The following is a 27960-nucleotide window of genomic DNA, read 5'->3' on the forward strand; positions in this document are numbered from 1 at the left end:
TCAGTATAGCCTCAAAATGTCTTTCCACTAAAGATGAATTTGACAAAATCGCACTCTTGAGAACTGACAGAGACCATAGTATATGGTATTTTTGAATGCAAGAATTCTGCAGATTTGAAGATAGGTATATTTTCAAAAGTGTTACAGTCCCAATGACTTCAGAATAGTTCATTGGTGTCAAAATTTATAACGTATTTTCTTCCTTTCCTAACACTTTTTGTTTAGCAGAGTCTCATGTTAATATTATCCTCAGGAGATGTGCAGAAGATATGAATCATTTATATTGTGAGTGACCATGTCGACACTGACTGCACTAGAGGTGAATGTCGCGTTCCAGGTACCCAGGGCCAGTGGGTGCTCTGCCTGTCTGGATTCTCATGCCAGACAATGAAATACCTCTGCTCATCACTTTGACTTCCAGCAATGGGCAGTAGTAAAAGCAGTTATTCAAGGTGCTTCTAAGGAAATTTGTCCTCTTATGTATGTTTTATTCCAAAATAGTCTGGTGAGGCAGGTGGCCTTGTTATTTCAGTTTTACAGTAAGACACGTAAATTTTATCTAACTTCAGGTACTCCCAGATCTAATTGCTCTGCAATCAGCACATAGACAAGTCATAATTAAGGGCAGGAAGGCAGAAGGTGTCTGTTAGGGGATCATTTAGAGCAACAGCTTAAGTTTCATTTATTTGCAGTAGAATTTCTCAGTTGCAGTTGCATGCCTGTGTTGGACAGTGTGAATTCTTACTCGCTGAAAAATGACAAGGTCCTCTAGTAAGTTGACAGGCTCCCAGATCCCAGCCTGGTCTCTGACACATGGGTGTGATTTCTCTGGCTGACGCAGCTCTGCAGATGCTTACGGCTGGGTAGGAGCTAAAACTGTTAACAAATCCATGCGGTAGGTAAAGATGAAGAGTGTCAGAATCACAACACAAATTGTGCTACACAGATCTTCATACAAGCTGTTGTTACGAAGTTCCAGTTTCAGAAGAAAGATCTTAGTGATGATCTTTGGGGCATACACTGTGATTAACCGTAACATCCAGGGGCTAGCATGGACCAGAAATGTGTGAATGGGGAAAAGGCTGAGGAAGTATTTGGAGCTTCCTGGACATCTGCAGACATTCCAAAGCATCCCTTCTTTCATGTCATTGCAACCATACATATTTTTATGGTTTTTTTTTTTAGCGCCTAAAGATTAGAAATAACTCTTAATTGTTATTTATGAAGCACCATATGGTGCTCTGTAAATTTGGCTTCTCATGGAATGAGGAAAATGAAATTAATTGGAAATCACACTCAGAAATCTATTATTCAGTTAATAGAGCTAACAGCTTGTCCAGTGTCCTCATACAGAGCATGTTGTAGCTGTGTATAATAATAAGCAACTCTTTATGAATCCACAAAGAAAACTAAGGGGCAAAGAGAGGCCTAGACAAGAAGAGAAGCTGCATACATTGGTACAATGCATGGTCATGAATGGTTCAGCTAACAAGGTAGTGGTTAAAATCCAGGATAATTGTTAATATTTTCTTCTAGGTTCATGAATTAAAGGCTCATCTCAGGGGATAAAAGGCTTTTGTCCCGTTTTTTAGTTTCATCTTGTTTCATAAAGCGAGGCAAGTAGGAACTTGTTTGGCTCACCCAACTAAGTTATTGCAAGCTTGGGTCTCTTTTGTGGCTTCTGTTCAATGAGTAGTGGTAACAGTTTAAAGGGTTTTTTTGATATCCCCCCCCCCCCCCTTACCCTCTCCTAATACGCAGTGAGTCTTCAGAGCTGAAACTGTAAAGTTTGCATTATCTTGCTTCCACCGAACAGTCAAAATTCAATATTAAAGACTTTCAATACTATGGTGTTAAAAAAAAGAAATCACCAAGATGAAAGACTGTAAAAATTACCAAGCTATGAAAAGCACAGTGAGACTTTTTTTTATTATTATATTTTTTGCTTATCTGGAACATTCCCTAAATTGCCTTTCTCCAGTGTTTTTGAAAAGTGTCTGCAGATGGTGTGATATTAAGAAAAATATCACAGAACAAAAAAGAAATCTAGAAAAAATATCTAAAGGAATTTGTTTTTCTTAGAAGATTCATTAATATTGGCAGGGATGCATCGTTAGGGATGCATTTTGAATGGTTTTATGTTAAATATCTTGGTGTACCGCATGCATGTGAAGGAATTGTATATGTTGAATAACTTTATGGGGCTGTAAAATGAACATTGTTCAAGGAATAAAGATTTGACACTTGATCTTCTAAACAAAATTTTTTCAGCTTTGAATCTAAATTCACCAGTGTATCTGTATCATTGACCAGTGAGATGTCCTTTTTATGGAATAATTAAGTCTGAAATATTGAATTAAATATTAAAAGACTATTATAATGGGTCACCTCTTAACCTTTTTCCAATATTAGATTTTGGCAATTGCTTCTATTTCACATATGCAATGAGTAAACAAAAAGAAGAGAAGGATGATAGTACATCGTTTCCCTTGTTAGTTGTGCTTAGTGTATTACTGGTATTATCTGACATTAAGGTATAAACAGCTGTGCTTACTACAGATGAAACTTCATCTGCCTACAGTAGTTAACATTTACCAGTTGCCAGAGGGCTAAAATATTTCTTTTTGTACTGTTTAATGCAGTAGGGTTTTTTATTAAATGAAAAGCTAGATACTGTGAAAACTAACATCAATAATCTTAGAAGGATTTTAAGCAAACTGTGCAGGAAAATATATCCAGGAATAAATATGTTTATTATTCTGGTTGCAGTGTTTCTACGTCTTAAATAGGTATTTCTCCATTTATTTTTGTATTCCATTGTCTCTTGTCATCTTTAAACCTTTATGTGGTGAGTGTTCTCTGTCTGTTTCAAACTTGGATAACTCTCTTTTTCTTGATCTGGAGCTCTAGAAATGAATGAGTTTTGCCCAGAATTTCCAATTAGCTAACCTCCACTTGACAGGAATGAAACATCAGAACCAATTCACATAGTTTTCTTCTTCTTGCTTTTTCTTTTTCTCTCCGAGTGAAGTTCATTGCTACTCCAGATGGCCGGAGCCATACCTGTTCATCACTTAAGTCCCAATTATATCTGCAAAAGAGCTTAAATGTCACATAGCCTTGTGCAAGCTCTCTGTTACTAGATTTTACTTCTGCATCTGAATTTTACACCTGCTGTCAGTTGTCTGTTAGAAGCCATGCTGGAAAAAGATTATTTCTTTAAAATGAGATAGTGCTTATTTTCATTGTAGGGTCTGCTATTCTTCCTCAAATAGAAAACACCTCAGTAAATGACACTACATTTGAGTGGTAAATACTGTGGTCTTAAAAATTTCCTGTTTCAAGTATGTAATTCCTATGCTTAAGTAGTTCTTTTTAATGTGCAGAAGGTTAAGGGGGGTACGTGTTGTTAATGGTCATTGGGTTTTTTTGGAAGGGGGGCATTGTGGGGCTTTTGGTTGGGGTTTTTTTTGGTGGGGGTAGCAAATCAGTGTCATTTTTTACTCTTGCTTCAAAATTGGGGCCAGGAATCAAGGGGGTATATAAAATAGCTGCTCCAAAGTAATACTTTCTGACTTTTGGTCTTTAGCACTGCTGAGGCAGACATAAATTCTTGTATGTGGTCATTTTCCCATCCAGATGTTTCCCAGATAATGACCAGTCTAGCATGATTTTCTTCAGAGGCTCAATAAATTATTTCAGCAATGCAATGAGAACTTTGTACTTAATTCCACCACATAAATTAGATAATGAATTGGACTACTGGAGGACATTTCAGTACTACTGGGCTTGATTCAGATCAAAATACTGCCACATTTGCTATTCTTTTGCATGTTTCTAGTTTTGGGTGTGGAATGATTTATTAATGGTCTGAACAGCAGAGTGTGTGGTATCTAATGCAGCCCTACACAGTGAAACACAAACTAAGGGATAAGGCTAAGAGGTAGAGCAGAATTGTTTAATGGTAACTGTCTCTGGGAGGGAAATGTTAATTTGCTAAAAATGTAAATTTTCTGCTAAGAGCTGTTCAGTGTTTTCATCGCTTTGGGTAAAAATGCAAACCATAGAAGAGCTTTAGGTTTGGACCTTCATTAACAAATCCTTCATGAAACATGTCAAAGCCCCACTCTGGGAAATATTTATGCATGCACTCAAATGCCAAGCTGGCATTAGTGTATGCTTAAAATTAAGCAGATAACTACCTGTTTGATGAAAGCATCAGTATTGTGTCACTGTAAGCTCTCGTAAAGAGGAGAAATGACCAGTGCTGATGTGACGTCGAAGCAGGGAGGTCCCCTGAGCCTGAGCGGTGCATGCACGTGTTACGCTCTCGGGTCAGTTTGTCCAGGTATTTACAAAGCCGTAAGAGATGATAAAATCCTCTGAAGGGACTTTGTCCTGCCCTAGGACTGGCAGAAATTGGATCTAAAGCTGCTCCACCTTCAGATGACTTTTAGCGTGTGGCCTGTTCCTCATGCTTTTGGAGGCTGGTGGTTGTGTGCCCAGCCACTGCTGTGGGATGTGCTCCAGATTTCTTTTAGCTTTGCCCTCCATTTTAATGCTTATTTCTTAAAGATCTCACCAGGCATAACAGGCCTGTATATAAAGACTGTGCTTGGCAAAGGACTAATTATCAAGCCTGTGTTTGAACGGGGTTCACCTGCCACATATATTATATTACATTATGAATTTGTTAACACTTCTTAAGTAATGGTGGTAATGTTGTCTTTATTCTCTGCATTTTTACTTGCTTTTTTTACCACGTGAATTCCCTATTATTTTTGCTTAGGTTTCTTATTTTTGTGCTCCATGTTTCAAATATCTTTTACTACAACAACTCTTACAATTTAAAGTGAATTATGAAAAAAATAATGTGTGTTCCCCAGTTTTTGTATTTTCTACACAAAGTACAGTTTTTTTCAAAATCATCTCTGCAGTTCAATAATGGATAAAAGAATTAGAATCAGTCGGAGAAGACTTTTTGTCTCTTTATGCCTTACACATGATCACAAAGAATGAAATTTTGAAAGCGTTCCAGGAAAACAGGTGTGTGTATTGTTGCAGCTAGGGGCGAGAACAGTGTTTGTTCTTAATGACTGCTTGACTTCAACACTACAGATTGCATAAAACCTGTTCTCTGAATTGCATTAAAACAAATGATGTTATGGTATTCAATCAAGAATTTAGGACATGGTTGAACTGCCTGAGTATGCTAATTTTAAAATATGTTTTATTTTAAAAAAAAAAAAAGTTTGCACGGTATTTTGGCAAGGAAAACTTGCAATCCCTGTAAGCTTTAAAAGGTGAAGATGCAAAGAAAACTGACAGTGTATTTATTTCAATATAACCTCTTTTTGTAGTTTAGGGAAAAGGGAAGGGTGGAGAGAAATGACTTGTTAAAAATCTGGTAAAATGTAAAATTTTTAAATGACAGTGGGTTTGGAAAGCAGGTCTTGTGATGTATCTATGTATTTTATAATTATAAGGAAAACAGGTACATTCCAAGTCTACTAAACCACATGATTTTGCATGCCCAAATTTCTCAGTGCATAACAGGTTATCCTGAGAAGTTTCCATGGTGGTGTTAGGTAATAGGAATCACAACTAATACACAAGGGAAGGTATTCTTTGCTTGCTTTTACAGTCTTAAAGTGAAATCGTCAGAAGAGGAGAAAATTAATACTGACTTGGGCGTATTATAAAGAATATTATGAAGCCTAAAAGTTGCAAGAATAAACTGGTGGGTATAATGACGGAAGAGCACTGTATCAGTTTGCATGAGTTTTTCCATTTTGTTCAGTATTTACTATGCAGCATGCTGCAGGATGCCAGGTTGACATTGCTGATTACAGAAAGTGATCTTCTCTGTTTTACCCATAGAATGGATATTGCCTGAGAGCTGGCAGAAGAAGGTTTTGCTCACTTGTCAGTAGACTTCACTGCTTTTCCACCAAATAATGAACTTCTTCCCCTCCTGGTGGAGTTTTCAAACCATGTCTCCTCTTGAGTTTGTAAGCAAATGTGACAAATAGTAGTTTTTCTAAACGCTGTGTCTATTAGTGAGGAAATCGATGTAAAAAATAATGAGAACTTAGGTTGAAAAGAGAAACTGTTAAAGGCTGGAAAATATCAGAAATAAGATATCCCATGGAGTTTTAAACAAGCACATACAATGAACAATTTTAATGTGAGAACTGATTTTTTGGATACCTACCTTAATATGCTTACTTTTCTGTGCATTCTAGTGATGCTGCTGGATCTATTGAGGCTCCGTTTGCTGTATAAGCAATTTATCAGATTTAACTTAAATGTAGGACGTGTGAATACTTGATTACTTTTGCTCCGAGAAGGTTTAAGAGCACAATATTAAGAGTGAGCTTTAGCTTAGCTGATTTTATCTAGCTTTAAAATTTTTATCACCAGTGAAGTGTGTAGTAATGGTTATGAAAGCAATTAATAACAGTAGTGACAGAATCAAGAGACTGACTAATTTATCATTATAGATTTTAATGAGGCTTATAATCTAGCAATAAATATACAATATATTCAAAAGTATAGAGTTATAAAAAGGATGATTTATTTAACTTTAATTCTAAACTAGTCTGAAAACCAAAGGTTGTAGAAACTAGGCATGTAAGAACATAATTCTTTGTGGTGTTACAGAGCAGAAGAATGAAAATAACAGACAAAGGGAGTTTAAATTAAAGGCGGGGGGGTGGGGGTGGAAGGCGGGAGGAATCAATTGTTTAACTTCATTCTAAAGACCTTTAAGCACACCAGTAGTTTTGTAGATGTGGGAGGTATCTTCTTGTGGACAGCTTCTGTTTCCCATCTCAATCCGCTTACTTGGCAGAGCGTGGGAACTGTCTCAGGCGCTGCCCTGGAGTACTCAGAGGGTGGGGAGCAGTGGAAGTGGAAGCAATTACTTGCTGCTTGGGAAGAGCTGTCTTGGATTTCAGAGCAAGTTTGTGCAGAGAGACCCAAATATGAAAAGTTATTACAGCAACTTTAAGATTCAGTGTTCAATTTGGGAATTAGGCTTTATTGCCATTTTTTGTTATTGTATTATGTTTATTATGATCTTCCTTATAGCTTTTCTTCTTCTCCCTTCTTTCTTGTGCTGAAGGAAGTATACCAGAGTGTCTCTGGACAGGAATATTGTTAAAAAGTAATAAGCACCTGACAGGATCTTGCCTGAGCAGTAGAACAGGATGGCTGAAATTTGGAAAATTAATTATAGCCAGTCTTTCCCAAAGGGAAGCTAGAAACTCAGGTGGTAGTAGTGGTAGCATTAAAACAAGAAAGAAGCAAGAAACAACGATAGACCAGAACAGATGAGACCCCAAAAAGTAGGTTTACTTACTGTTGGATCAGCTGGGGGTAGGTAAAAGAAACCCAAACCAACCTTGACCTTTTTTGGGTCTTGTAAGGGGAACCCCATGTTTTGGAAGACAAGCTGTGAGCTGCAGAGCTGCAGTTTGGGAGAGGTTATCTGGAACCCTTACAAGACACTTGAGCATTTGCATTTTTGCATCAACACTGGTGAGGAAAATGAAGCAGGAATGGCTTGTAGGCAATCTGGGTCTTCATAGTTCTCGTGCTATCCAAAGTGAAGTATAATTGCTGTCAGAAAATGTCTCTAATGTCTGCCTTGTTTTCCTCAAGTCCCATGTTATGAAAGGTAAATTATAAAGCAGAGTGGGGGAAGTTGCTTTGGAAAGGGAAACACTGAATTTATGGCTGTGTTTTAGGAAATCTGTGTGCAGCATAGGTGGCTGGGAGGTGGAATCAGTCATCCAGTGGGGGTCCCAGCCAGTCCTTAGTGGCGTAATCTAGACAACCATGAAAAAGATGGTGGCTAAGGCTTGATGGGCCAAAGGGAAACTTAAAGTTGCACATGTCCAAGCATAACAGTGTCTTGTGTCCCTCAGAGGGGCCTTACCAGGTAAATACATCGTGAGATTGGCCTCTGCTTCTTTGTAGCAGTGGAGAATTTGGGGGAGGTTGCAGATTCACGTACCCCATCCAGCTCTTCCAGAACTTTGGGAAGGAGGATGTTCTCGAAAAGTTCTGCTCATCAAGCCCAGCTTAATGACTTTAGGTAAAGAAGGGTGACAAGCAAAGTTCTTGAAATTAGTTAATATATACGTGGCCACACTGGGCTGGGGTCCTCCTGTGCCTACTGGAGGACAGAGGGGTCTCATCAACAGCTGCAGCTCTTCTGTGTTTATTAACTCAGTGTTTATGCTCACGTTTGGGTCCGTAAGGAGACAGTGCTTCTGTAGGACGTTCATTTGGCATGTCCTCAATTTGTCTTCATTGCACTGCTCCCATGACACTGCGTTGCTTTTTGTCTACTTTGCAATGTGTACTAAGTTCATTACAAGAGAGATCGGTCCAGTTTCCAGTGACACTTCGCTGCTGCTGCAGTACTTGCACTGCTGCCAGCGTTTGGAGTCAGCCCTTCTGTGATCGCTTGCCTTATACTGGGGTAAAAATACACTAATGTAATACTGAATTGGGTTCTGCGTTTTTAAAAGAGGTGCAGACGCTAATTAATTTTCACAGGGCCCCTGCAGATAAGGAAGCCAAACTGCTGAAAGTCGCATGGTGAGACAGAAATGTGATCAGGATTTCATGTGGGACCTCCTCCCTTTCAGTCCCGTGCTCTAATTCTGTAGTGTAGGCTGCGGTGCCAAAGTACTCCTGAGTACTCTCAGGAGACAGAAAATCTTTTGTTCATAAACAGGCAAGAGTGAGCCTATTACCCTGCAGTCCTACATTGTCTATTCTTTACAGTAGTTTATTTTTGATAAGCTACAGCACATTTTAGTGTAATTGTTAACACGGCTAATTTGCAATCACACAGTCGTATCAATAATAATGGAAAGTTGTTCACAGGTAATAAATTAGCATACCATATCACTATGGTTCTCAGTATAGAGTTTCACGATCAAGAATTCAGTAGTTAAATATACACAGCAGTGGGCTGAGAACAAGCTGTTCATTTTTGCTGCAAGCAGTACCAGTGGACCAGAGTAATCATAGCTCCCAAACGCAGGACTGATTTTATTGATTTTAAATAGGCTTTCATTATGGAGCTGGGCCTGTTAGAATTGCAAGGAGTATCCCTGCCGTTTGTATGCACGGCGCTGACTGAGGGCAGGGAGACGTATTGTTGAATGCAACGCAAAGGATGCTTGTCCCTCAGAGTGTTATATTCCGTTCTGCCGAAACATCTGAATTTATTGAAAAGAAAAGTACTGAAGGCTTTTTTCCTATGTGGTTAGATTTCCTTTTTTTTTTTTTTTTTAGAGAAGTGCGTTACACCCAACTACAGTTGTGAAATTTTAAACTCTGAGGACTTTTCTGAGGAGTAAAGGTCTTGCATATTTATTGGCATCTGAGCGGGGACAAACTGTATTTTGCTCCATTTCTTTAAAGGACTCCTTGGAAATTTTCATGTCTCTCTTTTTTCTGTAGGATACTGTAAAAAATGAAACATAAGATCCAGTGAATAAACTGTTAAGTCTGAGAAATTAATGTATTCAAGTTATAATTAGTTAAGAACACATGCTGTTACCAGAAATGCGTCATTAATCTGCATGGAGCAGTTTGCGACTATTTTCTGCTAAATTAGTGACAGTTAAAAGCAGTCTTTTTTGTATTGTTTTAAATCTGTGACAAAAAAAACAAATATCTATGCACACTTCAGAAGCAGTCTGTTTTGTTGCTTAGGTTTGGGTTTTGGGTTTTTGGGGTTTTGTTTTTGTTTTTTTTTTTTTTTTTAATTTACACAAAGGCTTGTCAGAGAATGGACATACACAGAAGTTCATTGAAGCCTTAATTACCAAATGCAATGCTGTTGAAAATGTTTTTCTATACTTCATGGTGGTGGAAAGACGTGTTGCTTGTGCTAGGGTCTCTTCAAATCCAGTATTTATAACTACACAGCCCTGCTTAAACATTTTCCCAGTGTATACTACAGCAATTGAAAGGGGGCTAATTGAAATTAATTACAGCTTTTTGTTTTTAATGAGTTTAATACTGACGTTGAGCAGTGTTCTGTAGATTATTTTTTATTTTTATTAGAGCCTACAAGTGAAGGTGAATTACTTCATGTATTCCAGCTAAACCCACATTTTTCTTTTGAGGGGTCTTTCATCACATAATTTGGGAATTCAGGCAGGAGATAGCATAAAAACTTCGTGGGAGCATTTCTAGAAATTGGCTCTTTAAATAAAATGGTGATTTTAAGTAGTGAATCACTTGGTAAGTACTGAATGATCAAGCCTAGTTACTGTAAAATAAGATCTCGCTCTTTTACTTCATTTTACAGAGCTTGGGCAAATAACAATTGAATTAAATTGCTTCCTCTTGGTTTCCCCGAGGGCAAGAGGAACCTGCTGGACTGTGCTCTGCTGAGCTGCTGTATTGATTAGTTCTTCAGGTCTAATCTTTACATGGTTATGCTCACTTTCTAGTGTGTTTGTTTAGGTTTTTGATAGCTGTTTTTCTGAAGTTATTGTATTGCCTTGATAGTCCTCTAGTGGATTATAAAAATGTACACGTTAATTCCTTTCTCGAACTTCGTTTGTTGTAGCCAAATGAAGACGAGCAGCAGTCGTGCAGCAGCGTGCTGGTTAGGAGCGAGGGTACTGATCACTCGCGTAACTGCTCTCACGTATCACTGACAGTCAAAACTCACACTGGCGGCATGGCTGGCGCCTAAACCCCATCTAATTAAATGCTTGCAGCATCTATTAACAAAACTATATGAGATTTTTTATCACAGCAGCTATTGTGATTTTAGAGTTTGCTGCTGCAGGTTGGAAAGTGATTTATAGTTTTAATTCATCTTAATAATTTGTGTGCTTAGGAAACACTAGATATAAAAATCTCTGTTGCATTTAAATTTCCTTGTTATCTGCCTTGCAGTGGCATGAATAATAGGGAGCCCAGAACATGAATATATTGGAATGTGTGAAGTATTTTCAAGGAGAGAGCTTTTAAGGTTCAGAATGATGTATGTCAAATGTTACTAAATGGATAAACATGTGGAGGGATTTTGCCTTGAGAAGCTTGGAAATCGGGCATCTCTTAGTACAGTGCTGCCAATAGCTGTATTGAAAATGCATTTCTGTCTCAATCCAGGAAACAGAATATTTATTTCATAGTATTTTTTCTATGTGAAGATCTAACTTTTTTTCTAGTCGCTGAAATTTATTACACTGGAGCTTTGGAATGACGCTGTGGCAGAGCTGGTCTGCACCAAAAATTGCCACACCTCCAAACTTTAATGTTTAATCATCTTTAAATATTTTTATGTAATATGAGCCTAGAAAGCCTGTGTTTATTCGAATGAAAGTATCCTCTGTGCTGCTTAAACAGTAAATCTGTCAATTTAACGATAAATTCTCACGTATTTTCTTGCATATTTGCATAGAATATTGTGATTCAAGGTGTGACCTAATCCAAACATCACTGAAATCAGAGGTTTCCACAGATTTCAGAGGGAGCTGACTCAATCAGAAAAGGATTACAGTGTTAGCCTTTTCTAGGCACCACTTAATCATGTGTTAATATTGGGATCTCAGACTTTGTATAATACCTGGCAGTATTATAAATGTGCAAAGCGACAGTACTCAGTAATGATAAACATCTTACAGGCACCTGGCAGGTCTTTGTTGTTCAAGAAGCTTCTGTGGTCCATGGAGCTGCAGAGATCATGAGTGATAGGGTTTTTTTCTTTTCCCCCTCTTCCCCCCTGCTTTGCTCTGTAAGTGTGTCAGGATCATTTCTGTTCGGAACGTGGGTCTTGGTGCAATTACTTGTGTCACCGTGGCTTGCTGCATTTTCTTGTTACTAAGATACTATTACACCACATTGCCAAAGACTCAAGTGGTGCCTCACAAACAGATGAAGATGTTTTCACAGCTACTGCCCTTGCTCTGCACTCACCTGCCCTTTGGAGGTGGGGATTTCTTCTGGTAGGGCCACATCCATAGCTTTGCTTCCCTGTGTTCAGAGCAAGGAATGGAATTTGTTTTCCTTGATGAGCATTTCTTTGTTGTGTACTCAAGACAAAATATGATCTGATTCATGTTTTAAAAACTGTGTCAGAGTGTAAGCTGTCAAACTGTATGCTGGTTATATGGTTTGTTGTGCAGGCCATGTAGCATTAATAGTGTGGGTTTGATCTAAACAATGACACATTTATCCAGCTAATAAATAGTGTATATTTTCCTTAAACTTCCTTGAATAATTCTTTTTTGCAAGGTTGCTTTATGAAAATGCTGAATTGACTCTTGTTTTATTGCTCACTAGTTAGGAACAACTTCTCGTTTTTTTTTTAAAGAGTCTAACCTGGAAACGCTTTTTAAACTTACACTAACAAGCTCAAGAAATGACACAGGATAGAATAGCAATGTGTTTTTCTTTTACAGAGGCAAAAGAAATTGTTCTGAAGGCACAGATTCTGGCTGGAGGAAGAGGAAAAGGTATTTTCAATAGTGGATTGAAAGGAGGAGTCCATCTAACTAAAGAGTAAGTTTTTAAAATTGAAAAAGCATAAATAAATTGCTTCTGTTGTAATATTTAAGCTGTTTACAATAGCTGTGTGAGTGTTTCTTTTAATATCTTTCAATAAACTAACCTTTTTCCTTTGTTTGTAGCCCTAAGATTGTTGAACAGCTTGCTAAACAGATGATCGGGTACAATCTGTCAACAAAGCAAACTCCAAAGGATGGTGTGACAGTTAAAAAGGTAAAAGATTTTTGCCTCTTGAAAGTTGAGGACTGTTCAGCTGCAATTTTGCAGTAATATGCTGGGGTGTATAACACAGATTTATATTTTTCATTCCTTTTCCAGGGCCTGATAGATTGCATCTAGTTGATGAAAGAAAGAAAAAAAAGTTACTTTTTCTTTCTTGGTGTGTATATGTGTTGTCTATCAATTTCAGCATGCCTAGTGGTGGAAAAATGATACAGAGTCAATGTGGTCGTGGTGGTGTTTCAACTAATACGTAGCAATTGATTTATCTGTGATGGTGCATGCTGCAAGGTGTCGAGATTCACTTCTGCATAAATGTATTGCTCTGTATTGGCCTAAATAAGAGAAGCATAGACAGCCCTTCAGCAGGGTTCTCCTTTACCTTAGTAAAATTCTGTAAGTCAGGAAATACGAACAATTGCCCATCTACTACATATATTTTTATCTCTTGCTTTGTTTTCCTGAACAAGGATCTTCATACAGGTATGCAGTCAAGAGCCACACTGCATTTGATGCCAGGAGATAATTTGGCATGAGCTGAAAAGAACTGCAGTTCACTTTTAATATGTTGTGAACAGCTTGGTATATTAGCGTAGAAGGAGAACACCTGTCTGGAAAGATACAGTCTAATGAGGGCTGGAGGAAGGTGCTCAGGTGGTTCTTCTCGTGGGGAGCAAGGAGAGCAGATTATCATCACTCCTTATAGTTGTTGTGAAAGAGAAATACTAGATATTAAAAAGAAGGAACAGTATTACCATTAAGGCATGTCCGCCGGAGATCGTGATAATACTAAGGATATAAAATAGGATATACGTTCCCCATATTAAGGCACTCTGCTTTGAAAAATTTGTATTGTAAAAGCAGCTTTCATTTTATAAGTTCTTTGTTTTTATTCTTTTGCCCTAGTTGACTTAGTTTGAATACATCAGTACAGTCTTTTGTCAGAGTGCAAGGCTGTTCACTGATTTACATGAAAAAGAAACTTCTAATTTTCTTTGAAATTGATGGAAATGAAAGAAAGGTATGAGTGTTGGGGGTTTCTGAAGTGGATTATTCAAAGGATTTATATTAAGATGACTTTTGTACCATGTATGGAATAGCTGTAGAAGATTTAACTTAAAATTGCTTTCCTCCCTATCCACATGTTGCTTGTATGGATAAACAATGGTCAAGAGAAAGCAGGTTGGGCATATGTGAAGTTTAAGGTGCAGTTTGCACTGCTGAACTTCAGATACTTATTTTGGTGATACAAGAAAGCATATAACCTTGATAGACTGTGTAATTTTCCTTTGCTATAGAGTTATGTGGAAACTCTTCAGGACATAGCATGCAGGTGTTTTAATACTGATGCATGATAAACCAGTGTGATGCTTTTGACTGCGAGAAGCTGATCGTCTATTGTCATAGACGTCCATCCTGATTATAAAGTTGTCTTTTAAAAGCCCTAAGCCAGTTCAGATCTTCATCCCATGCATGTGTAGCAATGTAATAGTATGTTTTATATTTTTGTTGTTGAGATCTTGATCCCTGGTAATTTAGGGTAAGAGCATACATCCTATTTTAAATTAATTATATAACAGTTTGGCCAGTGGTACACTAACCATTTCCCTATTGCTTATTAGAAAGTGAAGAAAGCACATTTAAAATTATGCATCTAGGTCATCAAAAGACCATCTCCCAGAAAAATGAATGCCTTTTAAAAGCATTTATCTTTTCCAAAGTCATCTCACTCTAGGATCTTCAAAGTAGTTAAAGGAGTGGAGGCTTTCCGTTATGAGAGGAGAGGAGTTTGTAGTATCAGAACTACTAGGTCAAGACTGAAATTTTAATCAAGGGGGAAAGTACAGTACTATGGTTGAAATTTTGAGTTTAGCTGTGTCTAAGACATCATGTAATGCAGTAGCTAGTGCTGAGAAAATGCTGGACAGGCCCTTCGAGCTTGTTAGAGCAGTGTGGAAGTTGAGAATTAATAGCTGGTATTTTTGTTCTATTTCAAGGCTGAAATAGATTTCAAGGCACACATATGCTCTTGCTGTATGTGTATGTAAGGATTTGTGTGTGTACATGTACTCAAAATTACAGTTCACAAAAGAAAAGGCATGGGTTTAGGTTTTGTGGTTTTTAAAGTTTTTGTTCTGGAAAGTTTGAGTGAACTCATATGTTTTTAAAAAATTAGGTAATAAATGTTTTTCAGAAGAAAAATAGTTTTTAAGTCACTTTCTGTGAGGCAAACAATGAGCTAGTGTCAGGGAGTAGAAATCATGTACCTTTTATATGTATTTGTAAGGAAGGAATAAAAGATAGACATTTTCTACAATTAGAATAATTACGGAGCAGAAAATGGAGTTTTCAGCTTTCTTTCTCAGCTTGTGCACCTACTACAGCATTTAAAGCATGTTTGTGCTTCTTTAGATTGATGTTTCTTAAATAAATTCCCTCATAACTTGGAAGCTATTTTCTGAGTTTACATAAAATCCTCTTATGGCAGCCTGGAATTTGGAGAGGCTGTTATCTGAGAAGTCAGTCTTCTCTTATCATGACAACCTGAGAATTTGCTACCTGTGTTTTCTCTCCAAGCAATAACAGAATTAACATTTTGAATAATTGATTCAGTATAAAAGAGGTGCTGTTTATAGTTACCCTCATGAAATTACATGTGTGACTTAAACTTTTAGGTAATGATTTGTTTTTAAGAAGGAAAGATTGAAGTTATCAGTAAGTTTTACAGAAAACTGATTAGTTTTTTTCCCCAGGATATTTTAAATATAAACTTGATGTGGTAAACAGATAATGATGCACCACATTCTTCACCGTAAGCAAAACAGACAAAATATGAGAAGAGTCAACAGTCTGTAGATTCAATTTCACTACTCCCATCTGTTCACTAATGTGTTTGCATCAGTTTTGTCACGTGAATGATAGGTAGACTTTAACAAATAATTTTTAAAGATCTTGAACACCAATTTCCCTGGCTTTGCTCTGCGTCAAACAGGGAGGATGGTGAAGGAAAGTAAGTGTTTTTAGTTGTGAGAAATGAGAGATGTTGCACAGTCTGACAATTTTTACTCTACAGTAAGCTTGCCTGTTACAAAGTAGGTAGACTCTCAGTACTTCTGTGAATTAAGTATTTCACGATGTTGACGTGGTTAATTAGCAATAGTGATGACAATCACTGGGGTCGGAAGTAGCAGTTGAAAAGATACCTGATTTAATAATATTACGTTCCACCTGCTGTGCTTGCAAATGTATTCCTCAAGACTCGCTGAGTGGACTCCCATCCAAAGTCTGACCCTGATCCTGAGCACTCTGGAAACTGTTTGAACAACTCGGATAAGATCCAGTAGGATGAGCTGGTTTTATTTTACCTATGTCTAAAGCAGTTGACTCACATTTTTCAGATACATTGATGCAGGATGTGTAAGAAGCTGAAAACATGCATGCAGGTAAAAAGACTAACATTTGTTAATTTGACAAATCCTGGCAGGTAGCCGAGCTGTATTTCTGAAGTTGACTTTTAGCATCCCTTTATAGTAGCCTAAAATAGGCAAATCCTTTTAAGTAGTACGGTAGTTTTCTACATTCTTAGTTGTCTCCTTCACCCTAGTTTTCTTTAGTTTGCTTTTGAACAGTCGCTTTTTTTGAACTATTCCTTTACATCACCCTATGTTCTATGAATAAAGCAAGGTAAAAGTAGAAGGAAACAAAATTACTATAAAGAAAATTTCTTCCAAGTCAAAAAACCCATAAAGAAATACCATCTTTCCTTCCATTCTGAGCACAGAGGGCTTTATTTAGTTCCTTGTCTCTTACTTTCTTTTTTTTCCCCTGTTCTGTTAAGATGTACAGCCTGGCAGAAGATAAGTACATTCTTTCTTATGTACTCCGGAGTAGAATGTCAAAAAAGCGACTTGGGTGAAAGTATAGTGCATCTTTCTTGTTTATAGTCCTTGAACTGTGAAAACCCCAGGAATACTTATTTGATGGAATGCATCTTGTCAGGTAGGCAGAGTTTTAAGGCTGCAGTTGTATACATGCCTCTCGGATCTAAGGAGTTTGAACTGCTGACTGATGGAATGAATTTCACCTTGTGTTTCATTCAGAGTGATAATACTCGTCTACAATCGTTATTCAAAACCGTCGCTTTGTAAGCAGACCATGTTAGAAAGGCATAGCCACTTAATCCTTTTTAATTATATTAATCTTAGGGAAGTGATTTGCCTGATTTCTCCTATTTCCATTGAAAGTTAGGAAACACTAGCTCTGCTAAGGAAGAATGTAGTAGATTGTCAGGAGAAGCTATTGTGCTGATGAAATTGCAGAGGTCGCTGCTCAACTTCCCGCTTGAAAAGCAAAACCATAGTGCAGAGCAGAACTACAGTCTTTGCACCTGAGGTTATGGCACCTGTTGAGATCATAAGGAACAATTAGTAATGATCATATGCAATTTCTTTTTTTTTTTTTTTTCTAAGATGAACATTTGTGGGAAATTCGCGTTCTTGCATCAAAACACGGTTTTGTGGATCCTTTACTAAGTGTAAAATTACTTAATCTCTGAAACTACTATGACAGCTATTGTTAAACTATTGCAAAAATTGACAGTTCAGATACAGTTACTGTAATATTGAAATGGAAAGGACTTTGGCTTCGACGTATTTTTGAGAGGAGAGAAAAACTTGTAACAAAGAATTTATACAGACCATTTTCTTCCCAGTTTTAATGTGAGTACTTGTTGATACCCAACATAGAGGATTTGAATCATGTTTTTTTTGTTGCATGCTAAAGTATCTGTCAGATACTGGTAGGAAAGAGCTCTGGAGTTTATAGTAATAAATAGAAATGAGTAGCTCTTTAGAAAAATACATTTTTATTTTTCTAGACTGTGCCAGTATCTGAAGGTTCCACATCCGCTTGTCTCTCTAAACTGAAAGTGAAAAGCTGGATGGCAGAATTATCTGTATACCCACTTCCTTAGCAAATATTTAGGCAGGGCAGGAATCCAGTGCAGAGATTATAAGTGTAGGATGGCCTTCTGTCAGAATGAGGGAGAGGAATTAAGCCCGAGGCTTTGCTGGTGAGGAACAGTGCTACTGACGTGATGCATCAGAAAGGCAATGTACTCTCTCTTACATCTGTGTGATTTGCAAGACTGTAGTCCCTTGTGACTCCAGTTTTTCTGGGTGCAGCATTTTAAAGTGCATTTTGGGAATAAAAAGGTAATACGGAGGTCCCCTTTATGGGCACAGCAGCAGCTCCTATTCTCTTGGAAAAAACCCAGCAATTAGGTGTTCCTGGTTTAGGCTGCTTGTTACATGCCCCAGTGAGAACCGCAGCATGAGGCGAGTCTCTTACTCAGGGAGAGAGGATTTCTTGGAGAAAAAAAAATCGCCAGGTCGTAATATCTTGTAAAAGCAATAAAACAAATGATTCTTTTCAGTACAGCGAGTATCAAACTGCTGCATTTTAAGACAATGCAGAAAACGTGAGCCACAATATTCTCTGTTTGATCACAGCAGAGGGAAATACTGTCCCTCATCGGTTCTGTTAATTTTTAATTGCTTTTTACATTGCAAAAGATTTTACGACATTCACTACTCTTGACACCTCAAGGAAGCAAAGCTGTGTTGAAATGAAGTGTCAGCAGTGAGATGGACCAGTCAGAACTCTTGTTATTTTTTTTCTCCCCTGTATTCATTTTTAGGTGATGGTTGCAGAAGCACTGAATATTTCCAGGGAAACTTACTTCGCAATTTTGATGGACAGAGCCTGCAATGGACCCGTTATGGTTGGCAGTCCACAGGGTGGTGTTGACATAGAAGAAGTTGCAGCTACTAGCCCAGAACTTATCTTTAAGGTATTAAAATAATATTTTTAGACTAAAAATCTTCCTTGTCAGTTATCCAAAATAATATATCTTTTTCCCCCTTTCTCCCTCCATCTTTCCTTCTTCCATGTATGGAAAGAAGACAATAAGAACCATAAAAATCGGGTTTCATCAAACAGGGGGTCAATTGTCATCTAGTAGATGAATGAAGAATGTTTGTCGTCTGTTTTGTTGGTGTTTGTGTCTGCAGCTCAAGTTAGAAAAAGCTGAAATCTGGCTGTTATATGATATGTTAAACTTAGTATCTGAAATGTTTTATGAGTGGGTTTCACTTTCAGGACGGTGTACATTTTTTTCACGAGTGGGCCAGTGCCAGTATGGTTATTGTTTCTGTAGTTGATTTTTTGCTAATGGACAGAGTTGTTAATTATTTCTTTGTACCTGGTTAACTTCTGCATCTGAAACCCAACTGTTGTAATTGCTTTCTTAACGATGACTACATTGAAGGTTTGTTTTTTTTATGTTACTATGGCATGATAATGAGTAGACAAGTTATTCATCTGGGAAAATAATTGATGCAATCAAGTATAATTATTCGAAAAATTGTAAAAATATTTAATGTGCATTTTAAAATTATATAAACTTCACAGTGTTACTGGGCAGTGACACCGTTGCCTTGAAAATATTCCAGAAGATGTCATAAAAATTAACAGACTAAATATTCGTCAACGCCATCTGTACAGTAATTAAAAGTGAAAACTGGTGTCACATTGTCTTGTCAGCGTGCCACCCTGAAGAATTATATATTTTTTGGAAGGACTGTTTCATAGTTGGTGTGGTAATTATAACATACCCTATAGGCAGCTGCCATAGCCTCAGTCTCGGAGAGCTTTGGCAAACAGCCATACTTTAATTGCTAATTTGCAAATGTATACTAAGTGTTTTCCTTTTGAAGTTATAAATCTCCATTCAGATTGAATATTTAGTTATATTTATGCACGTTATTGTTACAGGAGGAAATAGATATTTTTGAAGGCATAAAGGATCATCAGGCACTGCAGATGGCAAAAAATTTGGGATTCAAAGGACCTTTGCAACAGCAGGTAACTTGACTCTACTCCCTTTGTATTTACCGAAGACATTTTAGCTCAGCTATATGATAAATGCTTTCTGAATGGACATGAAGGGGTAAGTGTACATTAGATCCGGACCATTTTGACGTTTTAAATACTAAATTGCACCTATATAATTGTCATCAGGCTTTAGCAATTTGAATAATTTGTTCCAAAGTGAAAAGTCCCTGGTCTTTGAAGCAGTTGATGACAACATGCTGTTACATCACGTGGGGTTCTTCTGATTTCATTGGAATTCCACTGGAGCTCAGTAAATTACATGGGTAGAGCTTTTTTTGAAAATTTAGCCCTTAATATGGAGAGAAGTAAAAGTGTATCTCCCTGTGTAATTGAAGCCCCCCTTTTTTTTTTTTCTGATCTTCAACTCAAAACCAAAAGGCTGACAGCTTGTCGTCTTTTCAGTAACTCTCTTCTATGTGTATTGGAATTCCATGTTGTACACAAATATGCAAGATATTTTGCCTTTATGAATAATTTTGCAGAGAAGAGAAACCTTGTGTAAGCTACTTCTGTCTGATTTTTTTTTTCCGTAACATCAAACTGCCATTTTTGTAGAACTCCTTTATTTTTAATTCAGCAGTTTTAATTATTTTTCTATCCCAACCATGCAATTAACAAATGCATAATCATTAAGTTGATTAAAACACATTTGAAGATTTAGCTGTATATCTAATGAGGAGGAATTATTATGTTGAACCTTTTAACCCTTGAAGAGTTCTGGTACTCAATAATTAACACCAGTATATGGACTTTTCAGCAATACATTTAAATAATCATAGAATCATAGAATTGTTGAGGTTGGAAGGGACCTTTAAGATCATCGAGTCCAACCTTTAGCCTACCCTGACAAGAGCCACTTCTAAACCATGTCCCTCAGTGCCCCATCTACCCTTTTTTTAAACACCTCCAGGGATGGTGAATCCACCACCTCCCTGGGCAGCCTATTCCAATGTTTAATAACCCTTTCAGTGAAAAAATGTCTCCTAATATCTAATCTAAACCTCCCCTGACGTAACTTGAACCCGTTTCCCCTTGTCCTATCACTTGTCACCAGGGAGAAGAGGTCAGCCCCCATCTCTCTACAACCTCCTTTCAGGTAGTTGTAGAGGGTGATGAGGTCTCCCCTCAGCCTCCTCTTCTCCAGGCTAAACAACCCCAGCTCCCTCAGTCATTCTTCATAAGGTTTGTCCTCCAGACCCCTCACCAGCTTTGTAGCCCTTCTCTGGACACGCTCCAACACCTCAATGTCCCTCTTGTAGCGAGGGGTCCAAAACTGAACGCAGTGAACTGCTGCAGTGAATGCATTTCTTTCCTTGTGCTATCAACTCAAAGGAATTTACTGAAGCAAAAAGACATAATTTTTATTCAGAAAAATCCTAGTATTTACGTATACATTCAGTATTTCTAGGTTGGGATTTTATGGTTTGCCTCGAAGAGGCTCAGTACCTGTAGACCTTGAGAAAGAGAAATGTTGACGTTAAGCTGCCTGATTCAGAGAGGTGCTGAAAGGTGGCGCAGCCCTTGAGAACAGTTACGTGATTCTGGTGATCTGTTAAGATTACAGCAGCGTACTAGGGCAACAACAGCTTTTCAGGTTGCCCAGAATCAGTGTGGGGTTGCACAGTGGGACTTCCTCCCTCGTGTCACTGTTGGTAGCCTTACCGGTGTGGTGTTAGGATAGTTTGTCAACCCGAGTGTCCGTGCCAAGGGAACTGCTGCCTTGGTGGTTGCAGATTTATAACTGATAATTTTTTTAAAGTCAAAACCACTGAGAATGCTTTAGTTGATGACTTCGAGCAGGGAAGACTTCGTAAGCAATTTGTATGCTGTTTCCAAACTGTAACTCTCTACAAAGTCTTAGTCGTGTCGGTCCCAAAACTAGACACAGCACTCCAGGTGCAGCCTTGCCAGCGCTGAGTAGAGGGTTTGTGTACTTCAGTTGACCCATCAGTAATGAAGGAACAAATTTGAATGGTTCTTTATTAGTGCACTTCTTTAGCTAAAATAGGTCTGCAGATAATAGCTTGTCAGTGTATAAAGAACCAAAGGGATTTTTTTAATGCGCGTTCATGTTGCTGTTTTTTAAGTGGTTCTATTAATGGAAGAATGTTGTAAGAGCAAAAGACTTGGAAGTTAGTGGTCAGTCACAATACTTCTGGCCACAGAACCGGTCACAGAGATAGACGGTGAGGAACAATAAGGAACAAGCAAAAGTATCTTGTAAAGAGTAAACAAGCATGCTTCTGACATAATTTCTTCAAGAAAACATTTCAGACTGATGTAGGAAGGAGAAACGTGTATTTTTTCTAACATCACTAATGTGATATAGTGCTTTATGGTTTCTGAATTTGGACTGATTAACATGAATGCAACTTAGATCTCAGTGTACCGGCGAACATGTCATTATGAAATGTTAGGCACTTTTCAAATTAAACTTGTCATAGTTATCGTGCTGTTTACTTTGTAGGAAATCTCCAGTTCATGAAGTCTTTAAATGCACATTTACTAAATGTTATGCAGTATCATAATGCTACGTTATAGCTATTTTAGATACTATATAAATAAGATTAAGAAAACAGTAATAAAAGCAGTAATTATCTAGAGCTAATGCGCAATTTAATGAATTAAAAATAATCAATAATGGTTTACCTTTGCTTGAAAACATTAACTTGTATTTTTCTGCGTGGTAATTGTAAATCGCTTGATCAAATTTAGGCAGCAGATCAAATTAAGAAGCTGTATCATCTTTTCTTGAAAATTGATGCCACTCAGGTTGAAGTGAATCCCTTTGGTGAAACTCCAGAAGGACAAGGTAAGAAAGTGAAGGAAACAAATGAATGCATTATAATTCTTTATTTATGCAAACTATAAATTAAATTGCATAGAAGGCTGTAGCAGCAGCTTTGCATTAATTTCATTTTGTAATGTAATTTAAGCAACATTCATAAATATTCCCATGGCAGATTTTACATTTCAATACTTTTTGTTATTTCATGCAAATACTGGAAATACCGGCTTCTACATGTTATGCTTGATGAGAAACAGTGACCCTCTCTGCTCTTCTGCTCTGTGTACAAAGTTGGATTTTTCTTGGGTTTGTTTTGGGTTTTTTGTTAATGCTGCTAGGAATTACTGAGGTTATGTGGAAAGAAACTTGTGATTTTATGTTTTTAAACATATGGGTAAGTTAAAATTTTAAGTGCCTGACTCTGCAACCTGCTAGAGCATGGGAGAAATTCCAGCTGGAACTGTCTGGAACTTAGCTACATCCTTTGGGAGGAAAAAGGGTAATTGATCTGTTTCCACCATGAATACAGTGCTAAGAAGATACAGGGTAACAATAAGGAGCTGGGTTAGCTTTCACATCATTCTAGTAGTTGGTTTTCCAGCTGAAACCTTCCCTTCCATTTGTCATTTTTGTCTGATTAACTTGGACAAAGGCAAAGAGAGGAAGAACTAAAGATGGCTTTGGTGTATTGAAACAGAGTAGGGCTCATCCAGGTGGATCACAGTTACCACCTTGCTGTTTAATTTGATGACAGTGCAATTTTACCCATGCCAGTATTTTTGATGCCAGTATTTTGCCATGCCATATTCCTGATGCCAGTATTTTACGGTATTTATGCCCTCTCCTTTTTTATTTCTTGTCTTTGATTTAAATGGATAAGGATGAGAAGCTGTGGAGCTGAGGGGGAGGTAGTTGAGACTTGACTGTCGAAGGCTGCGGTTCACAAGAACTAGTGACTTCCTAGTGGAGGCCCTGCCTATTGTTTTGTGATTTGAGAGAATTCTTTGACATTGGGAAGTGCTGATGGGTGTTTCTTGAGCATTCTTTCTCAATGTTTGTCAAGAAGGACAATTCCAGCTTTTCACCAACTTTATAAGCTATGCCTATGATTAAAATGGAAATTAGGAAATGGGAAGAGAAAGCTTTTACCCATTTTATCAGACATTAGCAATGTGGCTGTTTAATTGCTGTTCTGCAAACTTGTGGAAAAAGATCACTACTATGTCAGTTAAGAACATGAGTTCCTCATTGGAGTCAGTACCAATGGAAAGAATTAGCATTTTTTAAAATACTTCTTATGTGCCCACAGCTAGTTTGCAAAGTAAAAGCTTTTCACTAAAAATCCATATTTTTGGCTCAGTTGGTCATGAATTCAAAAGCTGAATTGTGGCTAGAAACTATGTAGTCTCTTCCAGTTGTCCAACCTTGTTTTTCTCTTTTTTATTAACAAACCAAATGCAAAACATTTGGCAGAGAATTGTCCACAGCTTAAAAGGAAAATTCTGCTAATGTTGAACTCTGAAAAGCTCGAAAAGATGTAAAATAAAACCTGCCCCACCCTGTTTATCTAACGCAGCTTAATAGGCTCTGGGACACTAAAATGCCCTGTTGGAAAGTGACAATTTTTAAAGAAATACAAAAAGGAATGTCTTTTCTAGTAAAGTCTATGAGGATAATTCGGAGACAGTGATAATAATGATTAAACGTATGTCCGATTTTTTTTTTTTATATAATGAACTGATTTCAGGTTTAACTAAGCTGGAAGAGCATATTTATAGCCTAAATGTAAGAATTTTGCTTTACTAGGAGACCTTTATTGAATTCCTTCTTGGTTGGGTTTTTTCGGTGTTCTTGCCACCAGAAGCCTTTAGCTCTCTGGACCGAGTGTACCTCGTGAGAATGATGTCCACCAATGCTTCAAATCTTGTATTTGAGAATCTTTCTCAGCACTGTGTGCTCAGATTTCCACCTCATTTGAAGTACCATAATAACATACACATTGAATCAATAGTTTCTGCATTGTAAACCTCACTCGGCCTAATAAATGTAAGTCAAATTCTTAGTAACTAACTCTGGCTCCTTTGGTTCTTCGGCAATTTGTGAAATGCGTGCTGGGGGAGAGAAACAAAAAGCCTCGTTGTTGATCAGTGTAGTTCTATTGTAGGCTGTATTTTAACTAGAAATGGAAAATTTGCCGTCGGAACGCAATAGACTGTTGGTTTTCCCTGCCATTTAAATAGATCCACTGGCCTCATTAAATCCAGTTGGGAATGAGGTGAGAAGGAAATTTTCATTTTGTGTTGCACAGTGAAGTAGAAGCAGAACAACGAAATAGGGCCTTGCAAAATGAATAGTCTGGATTTTTCAAGTGCGATCAGTGTGCAGCACATGACACTTTTGACCTTTTGGGGATGAACGGGCCCTTTAAAATACCTGTAACAAAAACTGCCGGAACTTTCCTGTGGATTATGATGTTCATTTCAAATTCAATCAAAACAAATTCATTGGTATGTTTCTCTATGACTGATGCACTCACTAGGTTTAGTTTGTGGGTTCAAGACCACTGATATTGTAAAAATAAAATTTCCTTCCTCAAAACTTGTTGAAATCAGGGTTTTTTTAGTAGAATCATTGACCAAGATACTTTAACAGTACAAGGCAATATGGAAGGTACTCAGTAGTCCTTATACTCAGTCAGAAATTGGGACATCTGTGACAATTGCCTTCTGTCAGGCAGAGAAATGAGCTTGAGGTGAGCTCTTTGTGCCCAGACTAGGCTGTTTCTGGTGTTCATTCTTGCTGGTTCAAAACTAGCTCAGGTGACTGGTATAGAAACACTTTACTGTTGTGTTATTTTGGCAGAGCAAAGGACAAAATCCCCGGTTCAGTACCTACGTCATCTCAGCCATGCGATCCTGCAAGGAAGACCTTTCAGTATGTCTTGGGTATTAGTGAGTGGACACGGTGGACATGTGTAGAGACACTGAGAGGGATGTGAGGAGGGCAGAGGCAGCGCTGTCGGGTAACAGAGCAGTGGCATCGTTGGGGTGCTGAGGACGTATTCGGCTGGGTCCCCACACAGGGGAAATTGGTAGACAAGCAGGGGCAAGTGAAGGAGAGGACAGTTTGGACTGAGAGGAAACAAAACCTGGTGGTCCTAGAAGGTCCTGAAGAACCATGGTGGGTACTAAGTTTGCATCCTTGCTGGAGTGCGATGAGGTGGCACTGTGGAAAAGATGAACTGATTTGGATAAGTTGCCAACTTAGCTTTTCTGGAATGGCTGTGCATATTTAGTGAGCAGGGCTTAATTTGAGGGATGGTAGGATTTTTTTATGCTGTTTTCTCCAAGGTTTTTCCGCATGTGTTTAGCATCCAGGAAGCTGAGGAGCAGAAACAGAGTGGGTTTCAAGCTGTGAAAGCCTCCTTACTAGCACACATACACACAAGTCTTCCTGTGCTTATTTCTTTTTTGTTAGTAGCTTCTCTGTCTGAAATGTCTTAAAGAAGAATAAAGATAAAACAAATGGAAGAACATTTGAGTAGCTTAATGCAGTTATTTCTAATGATAAAATATAAGTCTCTGTATGAAGACCATTATTCCTGTCAAAGTAACAGTTAAGATGGATTTATTTCTTGCTGTGATTTGTGTTTTTCACTTTTGTGAATTTGCATAAGAAAATACATTGTCGTATGTACTTCCTTTTGTTTAATTTTGTAGAAAATTCTTTTTAACACTATTGGGTCAGAAGCCTGTGACTGCCAATTTCTTTGGGGTTTTTTGTTTTGTTTGCTCTCAGTGTAAGCTGTTCAGTTGGCAGATGACAAAAATCCTACACTGTGAGCAAAAACAACACAAATACTCCATGAATATAAGTGTTGGAGCTTTCTTTGATATTTGTTTAGAAGAAAATTTCATTTGTATAATCTATCATGCATGTAACAATGTGCTTTTGATGGTGAAAATTGTTTGATAAATATTAATAGGTGTTTTTCCTGCTACTTTGTACAGAATGGCCTCTGTTAAAGTTGAATGTTCTGTAGAAATGAGATTCTGTTAATGTGACATTGAGGCTGATCATGTCTAAGGTAAACAGAGCTCTGAAACTGGAGCTTTACTTGAGCTTTGAGTTGTTTTAGCTACTTAAGGAACTGAAAGCTTGAAGAAGAAAAATGGTAAAGGTCTTAGTTCATTGTTAAAAAACTTAAAGCAGCTCCAGTACAGTAGAAGCATATTGTGAACTTGAGACATTTCTCCTTTTGGTGGATTCCCCCATGATGGTTGACCAGGCAAGATCAAGCCTCTTCCAAGAGAGATTATTATATGCAAACCTCATGAATAGTTTTCTGAAATGCAGTCACTGAAACTAAATTTGATCTTGTTTTAATTTTATCCGGTATTGGTTACAAATCAAATGTATTTAGAAAAAAAAACACAAAAACCCCAGCAACATTGGGAATCCAAAAGAAGAAAACCCAATGCAAATCAAGGCTTACCACTGAGACTCTCCATTTGTGTAAATGTTTTGTTTGCTGTTTGCTTAGACATTTCTCCTAAGTTAAGCAATTGTACATTAAAAAAAAAAAAACGAGAGAGGTATTTGTCCACTAAAAAGGATTGTGTGATTAGTTACTTTAGTTGATGGGTATCTATATCATAAACTAAAAATTGTCGTTTAAATTTCATTGGCCTCTGGTTGCAGAGACGCGTACAGTGCTCATGAGCAGATGCATACGTACCATGTATGTGTTTTGATGGCAATATGAATCAAAACACAGCAGAAAGAAAAACTCCTCAATTTTTCTGGATGTAGCATTTAAAGACACTTAAACCTCTAATTCAGTCAGTAATTATAACCGAGATATAGTACAAATCAGAATACTTAAATAGTGAATGTTTTAATCTAATGAGGTGTTTGTGCAAACCCATAGGAATAAGTAGTCTGTAAATAGGCAAATAACCAGTTCACTCTACATGCATTTCTTTTACTGATTGGGGGTTTTTTGTGAATATTATGTCTACTAGCTAGTCTTTCGTATCTATTATTCAATATAGTCAGGTTTAGCTACTTTTTAGTTTGTTTTTACAACCATAGAGGATGTTGACATTTATAGAAGTTTTGTATTGAATTTTAAAATTTTCTTTATTTAAAACTCATCTTTTTGATCATTTTTAACATACATTGGCTTAAAGTTGTTTTCATTTAGATCTTTAGGGAAATTATGTGTGTATAGCTAACAACACTATAAATTAAAAATATGGCTAAGGAAAGCATTTTATATTGCTCAACTCTAAATGAGTGCATGTTACCAAACATTGCTTTGGATTGCTAACCTGTTACCTGTCGCATCTGTCATACTTTCAAAATACCGAAATCACTGCGGACCACCTGTCCACGTCATAAAAACTGCCTTCATAAATTATGGAAACTTTATTTAAAGCAAACAT

General features: G+C 37.5%; 1 protein-coding gene across 1 annotated transcript in view; it reads left to right on the forward strand.

The window, feature by feature from the left end:
- SUCLG2 (succinate-CoA ligase GDP-forming subunit beta) overlaps positions 1 to 27960 on the forward strand; it is a 133649-nt gene that overhangs the window by 47531 nt on the left and 58158 nt on the right. Inside the window, exons 3-7 of the mRNA XM_063348286.1 lie at positions 12447 to 12546; positions 12675 to 12765; positions 18470 to 18622; positions 19606 to 19695; positions 22441 to 22537. Of these exons, the coding sequence (XP_063204356.1) occupies positions 12447 to 12546; positions 12675 to 12765; positions 18470 to 18622; positions 19606 to 19695; positions 22441 to 22537 (531 nt within the window). The remainder of the gene's footprint in view (positions 1 to 12446; positions 12547 to 12674; positions 12766 to 18469; positions 18623 to 19605; positions 19696 to 22440; positions 22538 to 27960) is intronic.

The sequence above is a fragment of the Chroicocephalus ridibundus genome, chromosome 10 (assembly GCF_963924245.1).
Source record: "Chroicocephalus ridibundus chromosome 10, bChrRid1.1, whole genome shotgun sequence".
NCBI classification, from domain to species: Eukaryota; Metazoa; Chordata; class Aves; order Charadriiformes; family Laridae; genus Chroicocephalus; species Chroicocephalus ridibundus.